This window comes from Lissotriton vulgaris, chromosome 2_1 (assembly GCF_964263255.1).
Source record: "Lissotriton vulgaris chromosome 2_1, aLisVul1.2, whole genome shotgun sequence".
In the NCBI taxonomy this organism is placed as follows: Eukaryota; Metazoa; Chordata; class Amphibia; order Caudata; family Salamandridae; genus Lissotriton; species Lissotriton vulgaris.
Genome location: NC_141687.1, coordinates 1,324,755,312 through 1,324,781,578, shown reverse-complemented (window position 1 = coordinate 1,324,781,578; position 26,267 = coordinate 1,324,755,312). Strand labels below are relative to the sequence as shown.

The 26,267-nt window shown below is 49.2% G+C and overlaps 1 protein-coding gene across 6 annotated transcripts in view; it reads right to left on the bottom strand.

The window, feature by feature from the left end:
- Window positions 1–26,267, bottom strand: part of KALRN (kalirin RhoGEF kinase) — a 1,626,736-nt gene that overhangs the window by 655,758 nt on the left and 944,711 nt on the right. For all 6 annotated transcript variants that reach the window (XM_086957084.1, XM_086957086.1, XM_086957088.1 and 3 more), the window contains exon 12: window positions 20,872–21,041. In XM_086957084.1, the coding sequence (XP_086813210.1) occupies window positions 20,872–21,041 (170 nt within the window). The remainder of the gene's footprint in view (window positions 1–20,871; window positions 21,042–26,267) is intronic.

The window sequence follows — 26,267 nt, the reverse complement described above, 5'->3', positions numbered from 1 at the left end:
GGCAAGCTTCTGGTTTGTGACTAGTGAGTGTTCCAGTAGTGTAGTGAACCATGGTTGACGAGCCCAGGTTAGAGCTATCAGAACTACTGTGAGGGAAGTCTGCCTGAGCTTTCTGACTACTAATGATAGTAGTGAGAGAGGTGGAAAAGTGTAAGCAAATATCACTGACCAGTTCACCCATAGAGCATTGCCCTTGGATAGTGGGTGTGGGAACCTGGATGCGAAGTTTGGGCATTTTGCTTTTTCGGGGGTTGCATACAGGTCTATTTGTGGAGAACCCCATTTGTGAAAGTACCGTAGGAGAACTTTGGGATGAAGTTCCCATTTATTGACTTGTTGCTGCATCCTGCTAAGAAGAACTGCAGCTTGATTATTTGTCCCTGGTACGTGTTCTGCTAGGAGATAAATGTTGTGATGTACTGCTAAGTGCCATATAGTCTTGGCTACGCACAATAATTACAGAGACTGAGTCCCTACCTGTTTCTACAGGTAGTACATAGTTGTCATATTGTCAGTTTGGATTAGGACAACTTTGGGTAGTAGGTGAATGTGGAAGGGGGACGCCACTCACCTCAACCAGGCGACACCCGAGTGGGGATACCACGACCTCTAACCCTCCTGCGTCTCTGACGACCAGGAATCCTTCTCTCTTTTTCCCCCTACAGGAACCCGACCAGATGACCGGACAAAGACCCTACCCGGAAGCAGAGAATCCCGAGCACCAAGAACCCGGAAGTGCCGAACCGGAAGCAGCCTGCCGGGAAACCGGAAGTTCCGCCCCCTACCCCGGACCAGGAACTATAAAAGCCGACGACGGAGAGAGGAGAGCGTTCCAGATAGCCGACTCGTGGCAGGAGACAGCGCGCAGCGAACCATTGAAGGAGAGCGGACGGAGTGAGAGGATCGAAGACGGAGAGTTGGAGGACGTCTGGACCGAGGAGTGGTGGAGTCCTCTGGAGGTGGCTGGAGAGCGGCCGTAACTCGCTGGAGAGTTACGGCGGGGCACGTGAGTACCTTGTTACTGTCTCCGTGTCCCCTTGTGAATAACTGTAAATACTTGTAAAGAGATAGAACGCACTGATAGCACACCTTTGCACTGTATATAAATATATATATTAGAGACACTGCACCTATAACGTGTACCATAGTCCTTACACCCCGACCCGTCACGAGAGCACCTCTCTTCTACCCTTCCCACACCTCTTCCCCCCTCCATCTACAACCCCTATCCGTTCCCCCTCCTCACAGTCATCTCTGTTCCCTCACGACCCTGGTGTTGGTACTGGTACTCCGAAAGTCCGTGCTGAAAAGGACTAAACCCCTGCTTCTCTGTTTCCCTCCGAGGTTATCCCAACGCCCGGAACACGTGAAGACCTCCGGAAGATCCATCAGCCGGCGGATACCTGGGAACCGACTACAGCTTCACACCCTGAACTCGGTACTTACTCCGGTTTTGTCATTCAGAACAATAAAAACAGCTACCATAGCCAAGTATATACGGCCTCCACGCCTGTTATTCCGGTCCGCAGCAACCCCCAGTCCACACCTGGTGTCAGAAGTGGGATCCGGAAGCATGGAGGCCGCCGTGAAGCAACTCGCAGAAAGCCAGGAACTCCTCGGGAAGATGATGGAGCGGTTTCTCAAAACGGCCGAGGACGATCGAGGCCAGTTGCACGATGTCCTAAAAGACCAGGGCACCGCTCAAGACCGAGCCCTTGGGAAACTAGTCGACGTCATGGGTCAATCGAGACCAGCGACTGCATTACCCTCGGTGGTCTTACAGAAATACGTTCCGGGAGAGGACCCGGACTTCTTTTTTACGAACTTCGAGCGCCTGGCTCAGGCGGATGCTTGGCCGGTTGATCGCTGGAGCCACTATCTGGGGCCTCTGCTGATGGGCGAACTCCAGGCGGCATTTCAACAGGCCGACATACAAGGGCAGACCCCGTATCAGGACATCAAGACCTGTATCCTCGAGAGGCTTGGGATTGACGATGAGACCTACAGGGTACGGCTGCGACAGGCTCGTGAAGGACCTCAAGAAACTCCCTGGGCATTGTCATTCCGCATCCAAGACCTAACCAACCGCTGGCTGAAGCCTGCCACGTCCACCAAAGAGGAAATCTTGGCTAAGATATACCTGGAACAATTCCTGGCCTCCCTACACCCCGCTACGCAGAAGTGGGTCCGTCAGCACTCCCGACTCACACTAGACACTGCTGTCGAGATCGCAAGTGCCTTCAGCCGTGCACAAGACTTCCAGAAGAAGGACGAGCATCCTGCACGGATAACCCATGGAAGTCATCCTCGACCCCCGAGGCCGGTAGTTCCTCGAAAACCTGAACCTATCCATTTGGTTCCATTTCCGGTGACCCCAAGACCAAGTCTCCCCGGTCCTCAGTGCTACCACTGTGGGGGATATGGACATATAGCACGGTTCTGTCCCTAGAAGGAGGAACCTATGGAGGTCGGACTGGCTCGGAATTATGTGTGTCTCACCACGGATGCCAGTCCTCCTCCATTCCGGTGTCCGGTGAAGATCGATGGACATCCTATGATGGCTCTAGCCGATTCTGGTTGCCGACAAAGCGTATTAAGGCCGCAGGAAATGCCCAGACTGATAGGGCCTATGTCTGGCACCGTAGATATCCAATGTGTACACGGTGATACCAAGAGTTATCCCACCACCCGTGTACAGGTACAACAGACCTCAGGAGAAAGAAGCCCCCTTAATGTCGGCCCAGTACCCAACCTACCGGAACAGGTTATCCTGGGTAGCGATTATAACGGACTGCCCCGTTTGTTACATGATGCTACAAACTCCTTGGAAAAATGGTGGTCCGAGGCTCCCTTTTACCGGAACCCTCCTCCCGTAGAACCCACAAACAAAGTCCAGAAGACAAGAGGGCAAAAGAAGAAAGAAAAAAGGACACACACCACTGCCTATCCTGTTCAGGTGGACCCACATCCATGGGAAACTGATCGGGAGTTCCGTGCAGCCCAACAAGAGGACCCAGTACTACAAGACGCCTGGGGGCGGGCCCTGGAAAACGAGGATCCCTTGCACGTATGTCCTTATTTCTTTAAACCGAACGGTCTGTTGTATAGGAAAGGCGGACCCCAACAAGAACCGCAGTTGCTCGTTCCCGGTCCTTTTCGCAAAAAAGTACTGTTCCTGGCACATAGTCATTTGTTAGGAGGGCATTTCGGGGACGACAAAACTGAACAAACGATACTGGATAAGTTCTATTGGCCTGGTGTATACAAACAAGTGAGCCAATACTGCAAAGAGTGTCCTATATGTCAAAAGAACAGTCGATACCGACCCCCAAGGGCACCCCTTCAGCCGCTCCCTCTTATTGATGTCCCTTTCAGTAGGGTTGGGATGGTCCTGATAGGCCCCATGTTACCCTCAAAGAGTGGATGTCGGTATGCTCTCGTTCTGGTGGGACTACGCCACTCGGTTTCTTGAGGCCGTTCCATTAAAACACCCCACCACACAGAAAATAGCGAGAGCCCTTGTAACCATCTTCACCGGGGTGGGTTTTCCCCGAGAGATATTGACGGACCGGGGTACCCCGTTTGTTTCTTCTCTTATGTGTCAGGTATGTTCCCAACTGGGCATTAAACAAATTAGGACCTCTGCCTACCACCCCCAGACCGACGGACTTGTAGAGCGTTATAACGCTACCCTGAAGACCACCCTCAAGAAATTGTTGGGTCTAGAAAGCCGTCGCTGGGAGGAAATGCTTCCTTTGGCTCTGTTTGCTATACGCTGTAAGGTCCAGAGCAGTACCGGGTATTCTCCCTATGAACTCCTCTACGGAAGGGCCCCTAGAACACTCCTGGATATGGCCCGGGAGGCTTGGGAAGCCGAGCCTGATCTTACCCGACCTCTGCCTGAATATGTTGCCAACCTCAAGACTCACCTGGGTCAAATCAGAGAAATAGTGAGGCAAAATCTGTTAACCGCCCAGGCTACGCAAAAACGGCAATACGACCGAGGAGCCAAGCCCAGAACCTTCGTTCCCGGAGCCCTAGTACTACTTCTCCTACCCTCTTCAGACCACAAACTTCTAGGACAATGGCAAGGACCGTATCCAGTAACGAGACAGGTAACCCCTGTCACATATGAAAACGAATTGGACCACACCCGTAACCAGAGACAAATCTACCACATAAATTTGCTCAAGAAATGGGAGGGCCCCCAACCAGTATTATCCAGCGTGACAGACCCAAAGAACCCCCTCTTCGAAGGTTGTGTGGACCCAGAACTACCCTCGAATAAACGACAAGACCTCAGGACTGTCCTGTCACCCTTGCAGATGGTGTTTTCCACTTCACCTGGACACACCACGGTCATCGAACATGCAATACATACAGACCCTGGAAAGGTCGCGAGACAACGCCCCTATCGTATCCCAGAAGCACGCCGTAAAGTCATCCAAGAGGAAACCCAACAAATGTTGCAAATGGGCATTATCGAGCCGTCGATCAGTTGCTGGAACTCGCCCATCGTTCTTGTCCCCAAACCCGATGGCTCCACAAGATTTTGTATCGACTTTCGTAAAGTCAATAAAGTCTCGAGTTTTGACACTTATCCGTTGCCCAGAGTTGACGAGATGATAGAACGCATCGGACGAGCTCGCTACATCAGCACGCTGGATCTCTGCAAGGGATACTGGCAGATCCCCCTGAAGAGCGAGGATAAAAAGAAAAGAGCGTTTTCCACGCCCGACGGACTGTTCCAATTCAGAGTCATGCCCTTCGGGCTCCACGGGGCCCCAGCGACCTTTCAACGAGCTATGAACATTGTCCTGCAACCTCATGCCCAGTACGCAGGAGCATAGCTTGACGATATAGTCATTTATAGTAATGACTGGCCAGAGCACCTATCCCACCTAAAACGAGTGATCACCTCTCAGGGAGAATACGGGTTCACTATTAACCCCGCAAAAACCACTCTTGCTGCACAAACAGTAAAATACCTAGGTTACCTCCTTGGGAAGGGTGTCATCCGACCTCAAGATAACAAAATAAAGGCCATCCAGTCGATTCCCTTCCCCCAAACCAAAAAGGAGCTCCGTGCCTTCCTTGGGCTCTTAGGATATTATCGGAGGTTCATCCCCAATTTTTCTCAAATTGCAGTACCCCTGACAGATCTCTTAAAGAAAAACTCTGGAACAGAATCCTTGTTACAACATCCCTCCCCGCCGATGCGGAAGGCTTTTCAGGACCTCAAGCAAGCACTAGTGTCAGAGCCAGTTCTGATCAGCCCTGATTATACGCAGCCCTTTATCCTCCAAACAGACGCCTCGGAACAGGGGCTGGGAGCGGTCCTCTCCCAAAAAGACCAGGCAGGCATCGAGAGGCCTATCCTCTACCTCAGCAGGAAACACTTCCCTCGTGAAATGAATTACGCGGTAGTCGAGAAGGAAGCCCTAGCCATAAAATGGGCCGTAGAGAGCCTGCGTTATTATCTAGAGGGGCAGGAATTTCTTCTATACACGGATCACGCTCCCCTAGAATGGATGGCACACAATAGGGGTCATAATGATAGAGTACTACGGTGGTTTCTCTCCTTACAGCCCTACAGATTCCAAACATTACATAGGAAGGGGGTTGAGCAGGTCAACGCAGATTATCTGTCTAGATATCCCCCACCGACCTCCCCCACAAGAAAGACAGCTAGGGAAAGGGGATGTGGAAGGGGGACGCCACTCACCTCAACCGGGCGACACCCGAGTGGGGATACCACGACCTCTAACCTTCCTGCGTCTCTGACGACCAGGAATCCTCTCTTTTTCCCCCTACAGGAACCCGACTAGATGACCGGACAAAGACCCTACCCGGAAGCGGAGAATCCCGAGCACCAAGAACCCGGAAGTGCCGAACCGGAAGCAGCCTGCCGGGAAACCGGAAGTTCCGCCCCCTACCCCGGACCAGGAACTATAAAAGCCGACGACGAAGAGAGGAGAGCGTTCCAGATAGCCGACTCGTGGCAGGAGACAGCGCGCAGCGAACCATTGAAGGAGAGCGGACGGAGTGAGAGGATCGAAGACGGAGAGTTGGAGGACGTCTGGACCGAGGAGTGGTGGAGTCCTCTGGAGGTGGCTGGAGAGCGGCCGTAACTCGCTGGAGAGTTACGGCGGGGCACGTGAGTACCTTGTTACCGTCTCCGTGTCCCCTTGTGAATAACTGTAAATACTTGTATAGAGATAGAACGCACTGATAGCACACCTTTGCACTGTATATAAATATACATATTAGAGACACTGCACCTATAACGTGTACCATAGTCCTTACACCCCGACCCGTCACGAGAGCACCTCTCTTCTACCCTTCCCACACCTCTTCCCCCCTCCGTCTACAACCCCTATCCGTTCCCCCTCCTCACGGTCATCTCTGTTCCCTCACGACCCTGGTGTTGGTACTGGTACTCTGAAAGTCCGTGCTGAAAAGGACTAAACCCCTGCTTCTCTGTTTCCCTCCGAGGTTATCCCAACGCCCGGAAGACGTGAAGACCTCCGGAAGATCCATCAGCCGGCGGATACCTGGGAACCGACTACAGCTTCACACCCTGAACTCTGTACTTACTCCGGTTTTGTCATTCAGAACAATAAAAACAGCTACCATAGCCAAGTATATACGGCCTCCACGCCTGTTATTCCGGTCCGCAGCAACCCCCAGTCCACAGTGAAATAGGAACGCTTTCAATGCTAGGTGAACAGCTTGAAGCTCTAGGTAATTAATTGATATAGAGACCCAGAATTGTAAGACCTAAAGGTGAGCTCCCCAATCAGTCAGGGGAGCATCCACTGTCAGAATGGCTTGGGGGCACTTGGTCTAGAAACGGCCGCCCTTTGGACAGGTTTTGTGGATTTCACTACTGCAGAGTGATGTGTGCTGCTGTCCACCAACACTAGATCATGTAATTGACCCCATGACTGTGTCCACTGACATGAGGGACAGTCTTGCAGTGGTCTCATATGTAAACAAGTGCGACTATTGCGATGCAGGATGCCATCATGCCCAATAGGTGCATGAGTGCTCTGACTGCGACCTGGGACCCAGTTTGAACATGGTGGGCTAGTGTCAGAATGTTTTGTATTCTGGCTGTATTTGGGTATGCTAACCCCACTTGAGCATGGAGTATGGCCTCTAAATACAGTTCCATTTGAGATAGTTGTAGGTGCGATTGTGCAGATTGAGGTAAACCCTAGTTGATGTAGTAGGTTGAGAGTTTGTTGTGTATGCGTCCAAATAAGGAAATATGTTGATGTTATGCCTGTGCAGATGGGCCACAACTACAGCAAGGCATTTTGTGAATACCCGTCATGCAGTGGTGACTCCGAAGGGAAGAACCTTGAATTGATAGTGCTTTAATTGGAAGACAAAATGTAGGTATTTGCTGTGTGAGGGATGGATGGTTATATGAAAGTAGGCGACCTTTAGGTCCAAGGCGGGCATGAAGTCACATTTTTTGCAGTAATGGAATGGCTTCCTAAAGGGTTACCTGGTGGAAGTGTTATGATAGGATATAGTGATTGAGGGGTCTAAGGTCGAGAGTGGGTCGAAGTGACCAGACTTTTTTGGTAAAGAGGAAGTATAATGAATATACCCGTTACTTGGTGTTGAATTTGGACTGGTTCTTTACCTCATTTGAGTAAGAGAGCTGCTATCTCCTGTTTGAGGTGAGTTTGGTGTTGTATGGATAGTTAGTGTTTGCGGGTTGGAATATTTGGAGGAGTTGTGATGAGCCTTAGACAATAACCACATTGAATAATGTCCAACACCATTGGTCTTTTGTGATGGATTTTCATGCTGGTAAAAAAATATATTGAAGACATCCCCGACAGGTGTTAGATGGTTGGGGGAATGGTGAAGAAGTCATTGTTTGGTGTTTATATTTGCGGCACAAATAGTATTTCAGCGACCATGGCCTCGGAAATGGTTTCCCCTATATGTACCCCTCTAGAAGCTTTTAGAGGTGAATGACTATTCTTGACTTTTATCAAGGACAGTCTGTGTAGGCAGACCTAGCAGCATGTTTGAAATTGGGCCGACGAAAGGACCCATTGTAGGTTGGAGTTTTTAGGGCCCCCATTGATTTTGCGACATAGATGTACTTTTTCTTTTTTTCAACGGTTGTGCCTACCTGAGGGCCAAAGAGATGCTCTTTGTCAAAGGAGAGCTTAAGAACTGCCTGCTGCACTTCAGTTTTAAATGCAGCAACACTGAGCCAAACATGTTTATGTAAAAGAAGGCTGGTATTTATGCCTCTAGTTGCAGTGTCAGCAGAGTCTAGTGCCCATTTAATGGAGTTATTAGTGATTAACTTCCCCCTCATTGACTATTTCATAACAACCCCTTTTCTTGTATTCTTCTGAGAGATGTTGGAGGAACCCCTCCATTTGTCCCAGTGAACCCTGTCATTACGTCCCAAAAGAGCTTGACTGTTGGCAATACGCTAATGATTAGCAGACTAGGCTGCTACCCTCTTTCTTGGGGTGTTGATTGCTTTTGACTCCTGTCAGGGGCAGGTGCATCCCCAGTTGTTTGAAAGATTTCCCTTTTCCTTGCATCGGCTACTATCAAATCTAAGCTTAATTGCCCCCTAATATATAAAGGGTTAGATGGTGCTACCTTATATATATTTTTTCAGTTCTTGGTGTTATTATTCATGCTTTTACGGAGTCTTTATAAATGTTGTCTGCATGACGCAGCATTCCTTTAAGGAGTGGTAAATATTGTGACCCCCACTGAGCAGTAGAGAGTGTTTCAAAGAGGAAGTCGTCCTGTATAGAGTCCTTATGTAAGGACACCTGTTGATATGCTGCAGCTCTGGCTATTAGGTTTTGATACGCTCAATCGACATCTGGGGGGTGTTAGGGGTGGTCGAATTAGACCCTAATCATAAGTGTTCAAGATGATTTCCACAGGGCGTAGAATGCGCAAGTATAGAAACCCTCTTGTGTTCCTACCAGACTTTTGCTCCTTTCCCTAAAGCCTCTTACTGTGTATGTATGGAGTTTGTTGACGCTCCCTAGGCAGGTTAAAGAGGAATCTCACCCACGAATCAGTTCTTGGCTTACTGTTCGGTTAGTGACCACTCCCCCTCTACTCAGCGTTCTGCTCCGTGAGGTTCCCGTAGTGTTCAGAGCTCCTGCTGAATTCTCTTGTTCCCGTTTGTGCTCCTTTCCAGTTCCTGACATTTCCACCTTTTGGGTCACGGTATTTTTCTGTTTTGGATTTGTGTCCTGCCTGTTGTTTTGCCTTCCGCCCTGTTCCTTTGCCCTTCCTCGTCTCGGCACGCCCTTCCCCGGTGCCTTGCGTCCCCTTCCCCCTGGATACCCCGCCTGCCCTTCTCTCCTCTGTAGTGTCAATGTCCTAGCGGGCAAATCCTTCACCGTGTGTTTTCTCCGCGGTCATTTGTGATGGAGGAGGTTTTGTGTATATTTGTGATTTTCGCTTCACTCCGTCCTTAGCTTACGAGTGGAGCGTATTTTGGCTAACACGTCTTGTTGTAGTTACGCCCACTCCGTTCTGATCTTCAGTTCCCATTCAGACGGGGTGTGTCTATTGTCCGCGTTTTATGTTGTTTGTTTCCTTTCTCCACTTTGTCTTAAGTTTATGAGTCGGAGGAAGGAATTGTCTGTGTTATATGTTTGTCACTCGCTCCACGCTTTATGCGCTGAAGTGGGAAGATCTGTATCACTTTGTCTTTAGCTTTATAAGTGATACTATTGTCATCAGCTGCACTTGTGGCGCCCAGTCCTGCTCGGTCTTAAGTTTATGAGTAGAACGGGCATTGGTGCATTCTACCTTGGAGATATCCTGGCTAGTTGTCCTCCAGATTCTCTGCTGTATCTCCTGGTTCTTGCCTGGATTTCTAGCTTAAAGCCCTGATACTCACCTATGTGGTAAGTGGAATGTTATGTTGAACACTTGTGTATCAGCCTTGTAAAGTACAGGTGAGGTTAGTATTGTTGTCTATTTATTTTCCAGTCTCCTGCCATCAAGACTGCAGCTACGCCACCTTGCTGGGGGAGAGTGGTATACTCCCTGGGAAAATTCCCCCCACACTTTTAGGTAGCAGCTGCCTGTTAGCGACGGTATACCTTCTCGCTGTGGTAGTTGTTGTCTGGAAGTGTGTGGGACATTCATCTTTGCTCCTGTGGACGAACTACCTCCTCTCTCGAAGGGGATCCTTGACAGGGGGTGGGACCTGTGAGATACAGGTCTGGGTCTGATTCCCCCTCTGGCTGTATATCATAAAAATCCCATGGATCCCTAGGATCTGTTTCTTCTGGTATATTATCATCCTCATCTAATATGGGTGAATGAGGGGACATGTTGCCTGCTTCAGAGTGTTCTGGTCTAGCAGGTGGTGGTGGTGGGTTTGGAGAGGTAGGGACAGGATTGTGTAAAGGGCTAGTGGCAATGCCTTTTTTCTTCTTTTTGAGAGGTTGAATGGGAATGTCTATAGATGCTTCGAAAGACAGCTGTCTTTTAGAGGGTTGAGTCTTTGCCGGCTGAAAAGTAATCTTCTTTGTTCCAGGTTGAATCTGTAACGTTTTTTTACTCGGATCGAGCCGTTCCTGCATAACATCGAGGAGCGGTTCAGGTGCAGTTTTCAGTCCAAAGGTGTAACATTTCAGTGCAGAGGAAGCTTTGGTTTCAGTGCTGGTGTGTGCGGAGCCGAAGAACTATGTCGCTTGTCTTTCAGTACAAAAGAGTTCGAGGAGTCAGTGCCGAATCAGATTTAGAGGTGGTGGAGGCCCTGCTATAAGTCGAAATTTTGGTGCCGAGTCTAAGGGCAGGGCTTCCAAGACTATATGTCTGTGCGCACCATGGCTTTTAAGAAGTGGAGGACCGTGAGCAGCTTTTTTGGACAAAGCTGATTTTTTTGGGCTTCAGATCGGAGCAGGTACATTTACGGTCTGACTTTCCTGGGCAGATTAAAGGATGGCTGGATCTTGTTTGGTCTCCGACTCAGAACCGGAAATCTTGGATGTCTAAAGATTCTTCTTGGGCTGCTAAAGCTTCCTCTTCCACCTCTTGCCAACACAGATGCCAGGGGGTGGTCTGCTTGTCTGCACCGCAATATTTGGCGATGCGCACCTCGCTCCCAAAGGGTATTTTTAGATTGGGACGACCTACAGGCCTCACAGATGTCTTCTCTATGGTTGGGGGAAGAGGCATAGATTGCAGACCTAATGATAGTCAGTGTGAGTATTTGGAATGGCAATTAGGGCAGAAATGGAATGGAGTGCATTCCATCAGCATCTCATTTTCAGATAAGACCGTTAATTTGAATGGGCCCAGTCGGGTATGGCCCATAGGCCGTTGAGGCGAGTCGAAGAACCCGCCGTGCAAATTGTTACTTTGCTCGGAAATCAAAAGTAACTACGTGATCAAGACAATACCGTTGAGTTAGGGGGATCTACTGGCGAACTGAAGGTAGCCTGCAAGGATCTCGAAGTGGAGCGAGAGAAAGTTTATCTAAACCTATTGGCGGAAACAATCAAGCAATGGAGTTTTTGTCCATGCACAGTATCACCAAATGGAGGAGTCACACAGCCTTGTGACTCAAAACACTTATTTGAACAAAAACAACTTACAATTATCCGAGCCAAAAACTAGATGGTGGGCATAAAAAACATGTGTATCTACAGCCACTCATGCCGCTAACAAAATACTTTCAGACCCACTCAGACACCCACACAGATACTCTCACTCATTGACAGACCAGCCCAGGCAGTCACATACCCACTCATAGAACTGCCCAGGTAGTCATGCACCCACTCACAGACCTATGCAGGCATTCACACCCATTCACGGAGCCAAGCAGGCCCTCTCTGACCCACATAGGCACTCACAGACCTATGGAGACATTGACACACCCACTCACAGACCTATGCAGGCACTCACCCCCCACGAACAGACCCACACACCCACTCACAGATCCATACACCTATTCACAGGCCCACACTTGCACACCCACTCACTGACCAACACAGATATTCACACACCCACTCAGACACACACATACACACAGACACACACATACACACACACACACACACACACACACCAAGTCAATGGCCCACAGAGAAACTCACACACCAACTCTCAAAGGTTACAGTTAGACAATAAAATTAAAAAACAAACCTTAGAAATTCACAAAAAAAACAAAGGTTGCAGGGACGTTATAGTTCGGGAATACCATTTTTAAAACCTTAGAAATACACTAAAAAAAAGGTTACATGGACTTTATGGTTAGGAAATAAAATGTTAAAAACCTTAGAAATTCATTAAAAAAAAAACAAAGGTTGCAGGGACTTAATAGTTAAGCACAGACTTTACATGCACAAAAACATAAAAATTCAGCAGTTGTAGTTACCTGAGCGAACTATAACCTACAGCATCGCAATGCACTGTTTATGACATCACATATAACATCACTCATGATGGCTAGTGACATCAATAATGACATCTCAAAAGACATCACAGAAAACATCCCTGATAGCATCAACAAGCAATTGGGTTTTATAAACGTTTATGAGTGTTAAACATATATACTAAGCTAACACATAAGTTAAATTAGTATACTTTGTGTGCTACTGAGTGATATTATTTCTAACAAATTATGTGAGTGGCTGTGTGACTGTACCCGTGTATAAGTGGGTGTCTGAGTGTGTGTCTGTCTGAGTGGTTATATGGGTGAATAAATGTGTGAGTGGCTGCACTGGCGAGTCAGTGGGTATGTGAGCAGCTGTATGGGTGTGACTGATTGTGTGTATGGGTGGGTAAGTGGGTGTGTGAGTGGCTGAATGGGTGAGTGAGAGTAGCTGTATGGGTGAGCGAGTGTATGGGCGAGCAGGTGGGTGTCTGAGTGGTGGTATGGGTCTATGAATTGGTATGTGAGTGGTTGTGGGTGAGTGGGTATATGCGAGGTTTTATGGTTGTGTGAGGGGGTGTGTGAGTTGTTCTGTGGATGATGTCATCAGTGAGGTTACTGACCATGTCATGAATTATGTAATATGTAAGGTCATATGCAGTGCATTGCTGGGTGTAATAGGCAGTGCATTGCTGGGTGTAAGTTATAGCTCGCTCAGGTAGCTATGACAGCAGAATTTCTATGTTTTTGCGCGTGTAAATCTGTGCCTAACTATAACTGTAACCGCTGTTTTTTGTGTGAATTGCTACGTTTTGTAAAATTTTAGCTGCCAACTATAAAGTCTCTGTAACCTTTGTTTTTTTTAAGTGTGTGTGTGTGTATATATATATATATATATATATATATATATATATATATATATATGAGGTGAGCAGATCTAAAGTGTCGCTGGTGTTGAGAGTGCTCTATATAGGAGCTGCTGTCCACCTAAACTTAAGAACTACCCAGCATTCTATCCTTTTTTGCATATATATATAAATATATAAAAAAAAATATATATATATATATATATATATATATATATATATATATATATATATATATATATATATATATATATTCATACTAATATAATAAAGAGAGAGCCCAAACCTTTGAGGCGGGTAATCTCAGGAACCACAGCACCAATCACAACACCCAATACAGCGTTGGAAAGGGCAGCTGCAGCAGAAAGACATACGCTATGCAGACGCCCACCATATACATTTAAAAGGTAAAAGAACCGTGCCAGCAAAGTAGTCCCTTGTGGGCGTGTCTGCGTTGTGCTGTGGGCGTGTACTGGGGGGCGTGACAAACGCTGGGGGTGTGTGGTACGTTCCGCCCTTTATGCCATGTCTCATATCGTGTGCTGTGGGCGTGTGCTGGGCGCGGAATTACAGGAAAAAAAAGCGAGCATTGTGCCCAATATTTCATTGTTTTTTCTTCCCAGGTTCTGTACATTCCAGCTCCGGGTGTCCACCCTGCTCCCTTTAAATACCCCTGCACCCATAATCATAACCCACCCGTACTCCTTAAAATACCCCAACACCCTTAAACACTAACCCATCTTAACCCTATAAATATACCCTGTACACCAAAACCCAAACCTATCCCTAAATCCTAAAAATATCCCTGTACCCCAAAACCCAAACCTAGCCCTGAACCCTATAAATACCCTTGTACCTCAAAACCCAAACCTAGCCCTGAACCCTAAAAATACCCCTGTACCCCAAAACCCTAACCTAGCCCTGAACCCTAAAAATACATCTGTACCCCAAAACCCAAACCTACCCCCGAACCCTAAAATACCCCTGTACCCCAAAACCCAAACCTAGCCCTGAACCCTAAAAATACCCCTGTACCCCAAAACCAATACCTAACCCTAAAACTAACCCTGTACCCCATAACCCAAAACTATATCTGAACCCTTAAAATACCCAAACACCCCAAAACATATACCTCAGTACCCCAAAACATATACCCCTATACCCATACTTACCTTATCCAAACATTAAAAAAAAACATACTTTTACCATTCATGCATTTAGAACGAATTTCGTTGTAAATGTATGCGTGGTAAAAGCATATAAAATGTAATGCCATGCGTTATAATGGCATTGCGGAGTCATGGTACTTTCGTAATGAAAGTATGCGGAGTGATGGTATGCGGAAAGAAAGTTGCTGAATAATGGGTGTTTACCCTCCCCCGATAAGTAGATTGGTGGCATGGCGGCCCACATCTCCAGCAACATACTCATATTTTTTCACCACCAATTTGAAAAATGCACGGGTCTCTCGAATTGATGGCCAGCACCGACATACACTTTTAGACACACCTCCCGCCACAAGAACTGCGAACTTTAGAGCTGGGGAGCTACCAGCCTGATTCATCAAAGACCCGTTTTGCGAGTCTTTAATAGCGATTCATAAGGAATCGCTATTACAGACTCGCAAAACGGGATTCATGTAGGAATCTCAAATAAAAATGCGATTCCTACACATTCCTTATTTGCGATTAGCAAATTGCTAATCGCAAATAAGGAATACTCCCCATTCATTCCTATGGGCCAAAGAAGGCCCATAGGAATGAATGGGGAGTATTCCTTATTTGCGATTAGCAATTTGCTAATCGCAAATAAGATAGCGATTTAAAGGGTGCTAGGGGTGTCCAAAGGACACCCTGTAGCACCCCTGAAACGAAATCTACATTGGTGTTGCGCACACACATGTCCAAAGGACATGTGTGTGTGCAACATGCAACTTAGAAAAATGATTTTAAAAGCATTTTTCTAAGTTTTCGCTATTTACCACGAGGTTTGACCTAGCGGTAAATAGCGGCCCGAAATTGCGATTTCGCAATTTGTAATGGATGATGAATTGCATTTAAGGAATCTCAAATAGAGATTCCTTAAATGTAATTCCATGCAAATTTGAGAATTCGCTATTACCGATTTTTGCATTTGGGATTATGAATCCCAAATGCAAATATTGCGCTCGCAAAGGGCCAGATTCTGAGAATCTGGCCCTTTGCGAGCGCAATTCACCTTCATGAATCTGGCTGTACGTTCGAATCTCGGCATCAGCTCAACATCCTGTGATTCCAGGCAAATCGCTTTGTCTCCCAGTGCCTACCACAAATGAATGTGTTCTTCTGTAATGTAAATTGTGCTAATGCCATGTTGTCGAGTTCGCGCTATATAATATTGCAAGGAAAAATAAAGTAGGGAAACTCGAGTTCACACACTACTGAACGCGCACTCTTAAGTGCATCAGCAGTGCACTGTGAATCGGAGTGTTTCACAGGCCTGTCACTGATAAGAAATGCTATCAAAACGAAATCCTACAAAACAATATACTACTGGCCGGCAGCAATTGATACCCGGACAACGTCGGGACGGGCTGCTAGATATATATATATATATATATATATATATATATATATATACACACACACACATATATATATATATATATATATATATATATATATATATATATATATATATATAATTTTTTTCCCCAATGAAAAATACAAAGGTTAAAGATTAGTTATAGGTAGGAAAACTTGATGTATTATTTCTATACAAAAAAACTTAAACCACACAAAAGTATGAGTTACTTACTATCGGTAACGATGTATCCGGTAGAGACGATTCTAGCCGCAGATTCCTTAACGTAGAATATTCCCCAGGTGTGAGACTGGACCCGGAAAACTTTCTTGCCCAGCATCCCTGCGCGCCGGGGAGGGGTGCGCCACACGATTCCGCCTAATGTCCTCCCCGGGCGTGACTTCAGTAAGGTCACATAAGCCCCACCCCGGCACGCTGACGTCATTTTGCTTCAGAGAACTTTTCCGCGTCACAACGAGGAGCCATCACAACTAAACTGAGGAGAGTATGGGAACAGTGTGCGAAAAAACCAGATAGACAAAATTGAAAGAAACAAAGGTGAGAAACACCGCTAGGAGGCACCATGGCACAAAAAGGCAATAACAGCAGGCCAGAGCAGGAAAGAGCAGAGCACCACTCGGAGAAACAACCGGTGCAAACCAAGGCGAAAGCACCAAGTGACAGTAAAGCACTAGCAGGCCAGAGTAGCAAAGCCATAGCAAGAAAAGCGTAAGCACCACTCAATGGAACCACCTTGCAAGCCAAGTCGAGAGCCACCCTGGAGGCACACGCATGAGAAAGGGTTGAGACAGAAATAAAGTCTGGAACTACAACCACAAAGGAAAGGGCCACAAGCCCGGAACAGAGGAGCAACAGTAATCCATCTCCAGACTATACTGCCAAGAATGGCCATACCTCCTGAAAGGAGGAGGAGGTTAAGGACAGGTAAAAGAACCCCCAACGACGAAGATCAGGAGGGGATCAGAACTCTAACAGAGAGAAAGAGCCAAAGTAGGCCCTCACGCTGGAGGGAAACCAACCGGATGAATGCCTGACCAGAGGAAAAGGAAGAGGACACCCATAGAAGACAAGACACCCAAAGGGAGGCAACAGCAGAAAACCCAAGCAGAGGGTCCACGCAGAACGGGGAGAAAGGGTGGGTCGTGAAGGAATCTGCTGTTAGAATTCTCTCTACCAGATACATCGTTACCGAAGGTAAGTAACTTGTACATCTGATAGAGTCTACTAGCCGCAGATTCCTTAACGTAGAATAGATACCCTAGACATGCCCAAAGGGGAGGAGGGTCTGTGCGAGGACCTCTCCAGCTTCAGATGAGCACAAGACCCCCAACAGGGGACCAGTCTCGGGGACAGGCAAAAATAACCCCGTCCAACGCAACAGGGGTTGAGTCACAGGCCCTGAGCTGAAGAGAACCTCATAATAGTGGTAGAACACCAGCCCCACAGGGGATGCGTCATAACGACAAGGGAGACAACCCAGCCGGAAGGCACAATAATCACACAGAACACACACTACTGGGGCTACCCGCAACAAGGCCCCAGAACATAATGGAAGAATACCTTTCAAAACCAGAAAGACTCACAGGTCACGGGGGGGGGAGAGGAGGAGGCCGAAGCCCCGGCAGAAACCTCTGAATGGCAGAGTCCGCAGGGGCATGGAACAAGAGTGCCATCAAAAGGAAGGTCCACCAACCGTTCCCAAACGTTCTCCGGGAACACACTATCCCGCAACAAGGCCCCAGAACATAATGGAAGAATACCTTTCAAAACCAGAAAGAATCACAGGTCACAGGGGGGGGGAGAGGAGGAGGCGGAGGAGGATGAAGCCCCGGCAGAAACCTCTGAATGGCAGAGTCCGCAGGGGCATGGAACAAGAGTGCCATCAAAAGGAAGGTCCACCAACCGTTCCCAAACGTTCTCCGGGAACACACTATCCCGTAGCCAGGCATATCGGCGAAGGGCCACAGAAGAAGCCATGGTACGACCAAGCACCTCCGAAATGTCCAGAGCGGAGTGAAGAATAAATGACACCAGCTCCAGGCCATCCAGCACGTGGTGCCGCAGATCAACACAGGCACCCTCCCGAGAAACAGCAGACATAAGGGACTCCGCCGAGTCCCACAAGCAAGAAGTGGCCCTAGCCAGAACACACAGAGTGTTCAGGGCCAGCAGGGCCAGAGGCGAAGATATTGCGCCCCAGGAATCTAACCAGCGGGCCTCCCGTGACGGGCGAGACAACACCAATGGCAGGGAGGGAAAGGCAGTCTGTAGAAGAGAGAAGGGTGAAGGGAAAGACAGACAGGGTCATGCGGCGCAGGGCGGTGTCGGTGCAGAAATTGTTGGGGCACCGGGTCCCCCTTGGCGGGCCGCCCCCAAGCCCCAAAAGTGAAGTGTGGAGCGAAGCCTCGAAGGGAAGAAGCACCTCCCGACCACCAGAACCCTGATGGAGGACCTCCAGAAGATGATTCGTTGAGAAATGGGCAGCTGGATCGCCCATGCGCAGGATACCCGCAGCCGTAGAAACAGCCCGAGCGAAGGCAGAACCCGCCTCCGTAGGGCCCCACGGTGGGGAAAGCAGCTCCTCTGTGGGCGAAGGCTGCAAGCTAAGGCGACCGTCCCCCAGTCCTACCGGAGGAAGGAAAGACCAAGATCGGAAAGGGGGAAAAGGGGCCGAGGAATTGGGGACCTGAGGCGCCTCCGGCAAAGACTGCGGTCGCGGTGACGGCAAGTAGCCGTCCTTAAACGACGCCGGGGAAAAAGCCACAACTCGGCGACCCGTCTCGGGAGAAGACGAAACCATCAACCGACGAACCTCCGGGGAGGAGGGGGCGTCCGAAGAGGAATCAGCAACCCGACACCGGCCAGATGCCGTAGAGTCCACGACCGGGGGCCAGTCAACATCGTCTGGCGCCGCAGGGGACACCGGAACGACCTCCATCCCAACGTGCGGCACAGGAAACCCCGGCTAGGCTGGAGTTGGGGCGGATAAGGAATGGCGCCTAAAAGGCGTCGACTCGACACCTAACGAGGCAGCCGTCTGCAAGGAGGGACGAAGGGGGCTCGAGGACATGCCTGACCCCTAGCCGGCCCCTGCGGCGCCGCCAGGGCCAGCAACCACCGGCGTCTGAGTGGTGTCACCTCGGACAAGGTCGCCGCCTCCCTAGAGGACCGAGGGGGACTCGGAGACACGCCTGAGCCCCGGCAATCTCCTGCAACACCACAGGAACCTCCGAGAGGGTTTGCGGCAAGGCAGAGGCGCTGTGGTCCGAAGGAGGGAACACCGAAGGATCGTACCCCATCCTCCGAACCTGGAGCCGAACCGGTCGGCGCAAGAGCCACCGGCGACACCGCAGAAGTCCCTGCGCGCGGCAAGGGATCCACAGACGTCCAGGAGGAGAAGGAGGAGCCAACGAGGCCTGCAAGGCCGCCGCATAGGCTTTCATCTGGGCTCTAGTCGCCCCCGCACCGGGAAACGGCGGATAGTGTGACGACGCACGGGGCCGCAACATCCGCAGGGAGCCCACGCCCCCAACAGGTTGTGGATCGGCCCTCGGGGACAAACTGCGACACTTACCAACAGGTGAGCGGCGCTCTTGCGGCCTGGGAGAAGGACGATGTCGGAGACGCAGGCGGCGGTTCTTGAAACCGTCCATGGGGGATGGACGCGGTGACGATGCCGACCTGGACATGCGTGCAGAGAGGAGTTTAATCCGGCGCTCCCGCCAGGACTTTGGTTTCAGTTGCTGACACGCCTCACAGTCTGTGGAGTTATGATGCTCTCCAAAACACCACATGCAGATAGAGTGAGGGTTTGGCGCTGACATCTGGTGCGCGCAAGATGAGCACGTTTTGAAGCCCGAAGGCATTTTTACACTGTTCAAGAAAAACGCCCAAGGCGAAAAAGGGAGACATGAAAACAGGCGCTGGGGTGGGGCATATGTGACCTTGCTGACATCACGCCCATGGAGAACGCCGGGAGGAATCGCGTGGCACCGCCCCCCTACCCCGCCCGGCGCACAGGGATGCTGGGCAACAAAGTTTACTGGGTCCAGGCTCAAGGCCGTGGAATATTCTAGGTTAAGGAATCTGCGGCTAGTATCTATCAGATATGAGAAATTCTAAAGTTATAGTTTTAACTTTAAATTATAATTTACACCACGGGCAAAAACTACTATATAGCCCCCCGAATTCCATAGACAGTGTTGTGAACTCGCTAGTCAGATTACATTACTATAACTCAAATTATCACACCAAATACATGAACTCGGTCCTTCACATCAGTGTGTTTTGTACCATCCTGCTTAGTCAACAGTTACTTCACTGGAAGTGGTCACTTGTGACGATATGCTTCAAGAGAACAACAGCACGCGCCAGTATGTCACGTGCAGCATAAACACGCTGCCTGCAAATGCCAGAACTAATACACAGCTCTTGCACGTGTGCGCAGCGCCTGACGAAATATAATTTACATGCAACACATGATGACTCCTTTTGAAGACAGCACATGGGAAAGTGATCATCTCCGTGACAAGTTCAGTGCGGTGTAAACTGGCATGTGTTATCCACAGGAGCCTTTGTAATAGACTCCAAGAGAACAGCTGCTTGTAAAACGCACCAAACACCAGCCCTGGTCTGACTCAAGCAGATGCTTTTCAGTGTAAACAACTGGTTTAGTGATGTTACCCAAAGCAATGCTTACCACTGACGGCACGCACATTCAGCCAAATGTCTAGAGCCCAGTCATCGCTGCAATGTAACTCTGCAGAAAACCCCCGTCTGTATGAAACTATTCGCTATATACTGTAGGTAAAAGCATGCATACATACATCATGCTAGCATACATACATCATGCTATATGGCCAGGCTATATTCAACTTCCTGTTCTTGTTATCAGCACCGTGACTTCACAATGACATGTCCCTACGGCTCATCACTGGAGAAAACCTTTAATGCCAACATGCATGTTGCGATGAAGTGCCACCTAGGCGTTGTGGCCTTCCTGAAGCCGGGAGATGTTACCTGAGCTGCTGTATGAGATCTTCCCCTTCCTTGATGACGTTGAGGGTGGCATCGAGAGTGGCAGTTTGCTGCTGCTGGAACTGCTTGATCAGCTCCTGCACCGCGTCCACCGTGTCGGCGCACACGTCCTCCAGGAGCTCCTTCTGCAGATCTTCCATCCAGGTCCAAAGCTGGGTAAGAGGAGACAAGGAAACCAAGTCAGAGATGCCGGGCCCCAAGTAACCCTCTCAACGACCCATCCCAGGCTTGAAACCTCTGCGGAGTGGGAGGAAAGCACAAATTGTGGCGTAAGGACGACCAACATAACCTGCTTTCTGAAAAGCTGACCTGATGCAGGGTTCTACAGCCTATGGTAAGATTTTTGTAATGTTTGAAGACTAGCAAGGGCTTCATTCTGATTTTACAGCAAACCAATACATTAAAATGTTGCACATTCGTTTACAGAAACATCCTATAAGACAACATTTCATTTAAGAACCACGTGACAACACTAACTTTTGTACACGCTAAGTAATTAATTAACTGTTTTCCTTACGAACATGCTCACTAGACGTGAGGAGGAAACAGAGGCTGCAGATTCCAATAAAGCCAATGCTTGCTCGGCATGTGCGCTCATGACATCTGCTTCTTGAAGGATGGGTGTCCTGCCCTATCGGTTCCTTAGTGCCAAGGGCAGGAGCTCGGCGGCCCTGTGACCCCAACCCACACACTCAAGTGTCTAAGAGGGTAAGTACTGCTGGTAATGCCTGCAGACTAAACGAGCGAAGAGCTGTCTGAATACACAGTGAGGGATAAACGAATAAACAAGGAAACCACCGCGCACGGCATACTGCAACAAAGAAGAATGAATCTGAATGTATGGGCGAATGAATGAATAATGATTCTCGTTTTGTATACTTAGGGGAAGTAAACATTGAGTCCACGAAAGCATCTGAATGGCTGCATGAATGTATTAAAATGAAACCACGTATAACACACATACATCTCTGGTTAATTAATGACTGTTTTGAACAGAATCAATGTGCACCTGAATATTCGCAATAATGGATGAATGGCTGTCCTGAATACGTGCACACATTATTTCATGTAATGTTTGTGAAAGCAATGTTGGCGTGAGGAATTGAATAACACTGAAATAATGACTGTGGACGAATGAGTGCAAGGGAGTGAATTAAATATTGAAAACACTACCACACATTCCAGTACACTGATTTATGACTACATGAATATATGTATCAGTGAATGATTCATTCTCTAACTGCATTATTGATAGAGGGGATGAAAGTATGGTTGCAAGTTTCTGCTTAAGTTGCCACAATGAATGAATGATTAGTATATTACTGTTGGTAAACATTATAAAGCAGCAATCGACTAGTGAGCACATCCTTAGGTTTATGATATTCTAGATAACAATCACAGGAGGAAAACGTACAAATGTGCAGAAATAACTTAGCTAAGGGAAAAGTAAACCTGTTACGGCTTGTCTGTGCTTGACACTGGTGTGAATCCAAAAACAACGTTTGTGTAGTAGTGCCCCTAAGTATATGGAAAAGAGGTAACTTGCCCAAGATCACAAAATGCGGTCAAATGGGAAGCCAGGCTCACCGACCGGTTTCCTCGCGCCACAGTCGACAACCCAGCCTCTGGACGACATACTGAAAGAACCCTGGAAACCGCTACACAATACTGAAAATCATCTCAAATCTGGAAATATTTGCGTGAAATGCTTAGCAGTGGATTCTTGGTAGGGAAGCAATGTTTGTCTGAATATCAAAGGAGTGAGCGACAAAGACCCAGTATGCAATCCCATGTATCACACTTGTATCCCACAGCCCCACACTACTCAAGAACATCAGTCTGTACTCCTCTCACTCTATGAACCCAGGACGCCTCTGACCAACAAAGAGCCAGTCACAATATTGGGACGGTGACCTGTCTAACCCAGTTGGCTCAAGATATTTTCTGTTTGATGCTCGGAAGAGGGGGATTTGCCTGTTGCCTGGCTGTCAGAATTTAGGTCATCCCTAGATCACAATGCCTGCTAATCCATGCCATTCAAGCGGCCCAGGGAAACCCTCGTACAAAGACCAAGCGGCAACTAATGAGGAGATGTTTCAGAAACAATATGCCAAAGGGTAAACAAACAAAAAAAAAAGCTGGTCCATGATAATCGTCCATTCACACCCGCTGCGCTGTGTGCCTCCATTTTGATTGGAATGAACCCAATCCTGTCATGCATTTCTGAATACGGCAGTGGGAATGCAGAGGGCTCCGTAGTGCTCTGATGGAGGGCTGCGCACACTTCTTCCACATGGTGGGAATGAGCAATTTAAGTAATATTTTTATTTCAAATTTCATGGCAATGTCTATCCACAGAGTCATTCTTTTTGGCATCTATTGTGCAGCGTACTAGTTAGATAAGCATCGGAATTCCGAGGGTTTCAAGGTGAAAATGAATGGCCCTTCTCAAATCTGTGGATTAACTAACACTGTTCAAGAAGCTCAAACAAGGATTAAAGACAGTGGTAGCCCATGGCGTGGGTTAGAACGCGGTGTCTCGGTTTACACTTACATCAAATTAATACTGCAACCATATACAGCAATGAATTCTTCTTAATAATAACCTTTTTAAGTAATCACAAAGATGGGTAATACCTTCCCAGCATGAACCCATTTTTTCTTTATCCTAATCCTAGCACAAACTCTTTTCCCCAAATGGCCAATCCACAATGTGCCACATATGGATTCTGCGCACTACATATAATCAAAGCCCCCTTCCTTTTTACTCCAGTAATCCTAATTTACATCTAGAGGTGTCCCTTCATCATATTCTGTTAAACCTAGGATCGGTGGGCGTGGCCAAGCAACATGGCCGACAGGACATGAGCTTCTAGGGCTCCCGGCCGGCCTGCCACATAATCCTGCTAATATACTGCACCCGCGCGCTCTTGCATGCCTTCGGACACCTGCGGGAGCTCCTGATGCTTTGGGGGCACTGTAGAAGAGTTGTGGGCCCTTGAAGTGTGTCTTAGACATAGGAACCTCTGAAGCGGGCCGCCCGAGCTGGAGAAGTCTACGCGAGGTCACGCGGCCTGACGGGAGCCAGGCGAAGCCTCCAGGCATCGGGGGAGGCCCGAACGACGAGAGGCCTGGATTTAGACGGCTACTCAGAGCAGAGGAAGGGGCAGTGAAATTGCCAGCTGCCCGTCACTGCGTCCCGCACAGGTGTCTAGAGAGGTAGGAGCCTCCTGAGCTTGCCCGGCGCGGCTTAGAAGGGCAATTCCACTGGAGGCCATGGCTCGGAAGGGGCCCAGAATATCGACGGTGGAGGGGTTGCGGTGTGACCGAGTAGGCGAGGTCTGCTAACCCCGCAAGTACATGCCCTGGGACTGCTGGCGAACTCTGGTTGGAGGGGCCACGATGAGGTGAGCATCCAGGGCCCCGACTGGGGATCGTGGGGGCCCCCTGTGACTGTCCAGGCTGCTTAACTCGACTGAAGGTGGAGTGTTCGCCAGAGATGGAGGAGCCTGTTGGAAGCCCCACTATGGCCCTTCTAGTAGGCACCCCCTGCAGCTAGAGGGAGGAGGAAGAGCTGTGACAGCAGCGGGGGGCCCCAATTGAATGCGTGGGGGTACCCTGCAGAGGATTGGACCAGGGAGGGCCTGGCCTGCTGACCCACCTTGGTCCTGTCCGGGCCTGCGCCTGAGGGTGACGCATCCGGGCTGAACTGAGATTGCGGGTGGCCCCCTCGAAGGTACAAATGCAAAGGAGAAGCTCGGAGGAGTGCTCCGGGGACCCCTGTTTTGGCAACATACGAGGATCGCGAGGTGCACTGAAACCAAGGAGGGTCCTACCTCCTGGAGCGCCTCACTCCTGACCGGGCCTGGGGTGCCCACAGGTTGGCGGCACCAAGGGTTCATCCATAAGAATACCTGATAGGGAGAATGCCCCCCAGTGATCTGTTGCGCAGGCAAGATGAGCCACAGAGTGAGGTGGGACTCCACACACCAGTGAATCTTAGCTAATGCACTGCCTCGCTTCTGGGCAATGGAAGGCCACCAAAGCTAGTGCTGAGGGGCCTGTGGAGCGACTGGGGTCAGTCTCATCCCGCCGGTGTTGGCAGTCGGGGAGAGCCGAGTAAGCCGATAGAAACCTGGGAAACGGCCTGGTTGTCACACCTGTGCTCAGGAGGAGACAAAGACTCGAGGTCAGGAGTAACTTTAAGAGTGGGTGTGAACTGAGAAAAGTACCTGAATATACAGAGAGTCTGCAAAATGGGGAAGGACAAGCCTGTCCTCGCGTCTAATCCCAACATGATTACCTAGTACACCACCCAGTGCCTCCCTACGCAATGGATTACAAGACAGTCAGGGCCGGAGGGGGACAGTGAAGCTGGCAACGAGCCGTCTTGAGAAGATTCTGACAGCCATCCAGGGGTCCAGAAATGCCCTGGAGTAGCAGATCGAGGTTGCTTCAATAGATGATAATCTACTCAGGGAAGGGCTACGAGAGGTCATGGATAAAGTATCCACAGCGGAGGGCGACATCGTACTGTTCCAAGGCGAGGTGGCAGCCTTAAAGCAGCAGGTGACACAGTTGACTAACACCACAGGGGCACTGGAACATCAAGCTAAGGAGGCAGAGGGCCGGGCCCGCAGCAGCAATATCAGAGTCCTGGGGATACTGGAAAGTGCTGAGGAGGGCAAAACTGAACGCTTCCCTGAACACTGGCTACACACCAAGATATGCCCCAGGGGCTCTCAGAGGTGTTTCTGGTGGAAAGGGCGCACAGGGCGTTGGTCCCCCAGCTGTCCCGGGGGCCCATCCCAGGGCCATAATTGCTAAAATCCAAACTACTGAGAAAGAGATTGCATCCTTCGGGGTGCCCGGGAGGCCTCAGACTTAACCTACAACAACGCCAAGGTTTCAGTGTACCCCCGATTACACTAAACAGGTCCAGAAGCAGAGGAAATTGTTCCTTAGAGTGAAACAGAAGCTTCAGGAGTTGCACCTGCAATATATGTTGCTTTACCCTGCTAAACTGAAAGTGATCTCACAGGGAAGGCCAACTTCTTCAAATCCCCAGAGGAAGTGTGGGAGTGGTTGGAAATCTGAGGGGATGCTCTCCCCCGCAGGGAGCAGAGGAGACCCCGAACAGAATGGGGAGGCAGGCCCACGAAGTCTCGAAGAGGCCGACACAGGAACCGTTCAACAGACAGCGACCCTTTTGAGCAACACAGTGGGTGACGATGGAACCATGCAGGTGAAGACCCCGGCTCAGGTGACTCCCCATCACAGACATCGATGGGGAATTCTGAACCGGAACTGGTGCCTGATGCCCTTCTTCAAACGAAAGAAGAGATTCCGGAGACAGTCATGCCTTGCTACACTGGGAC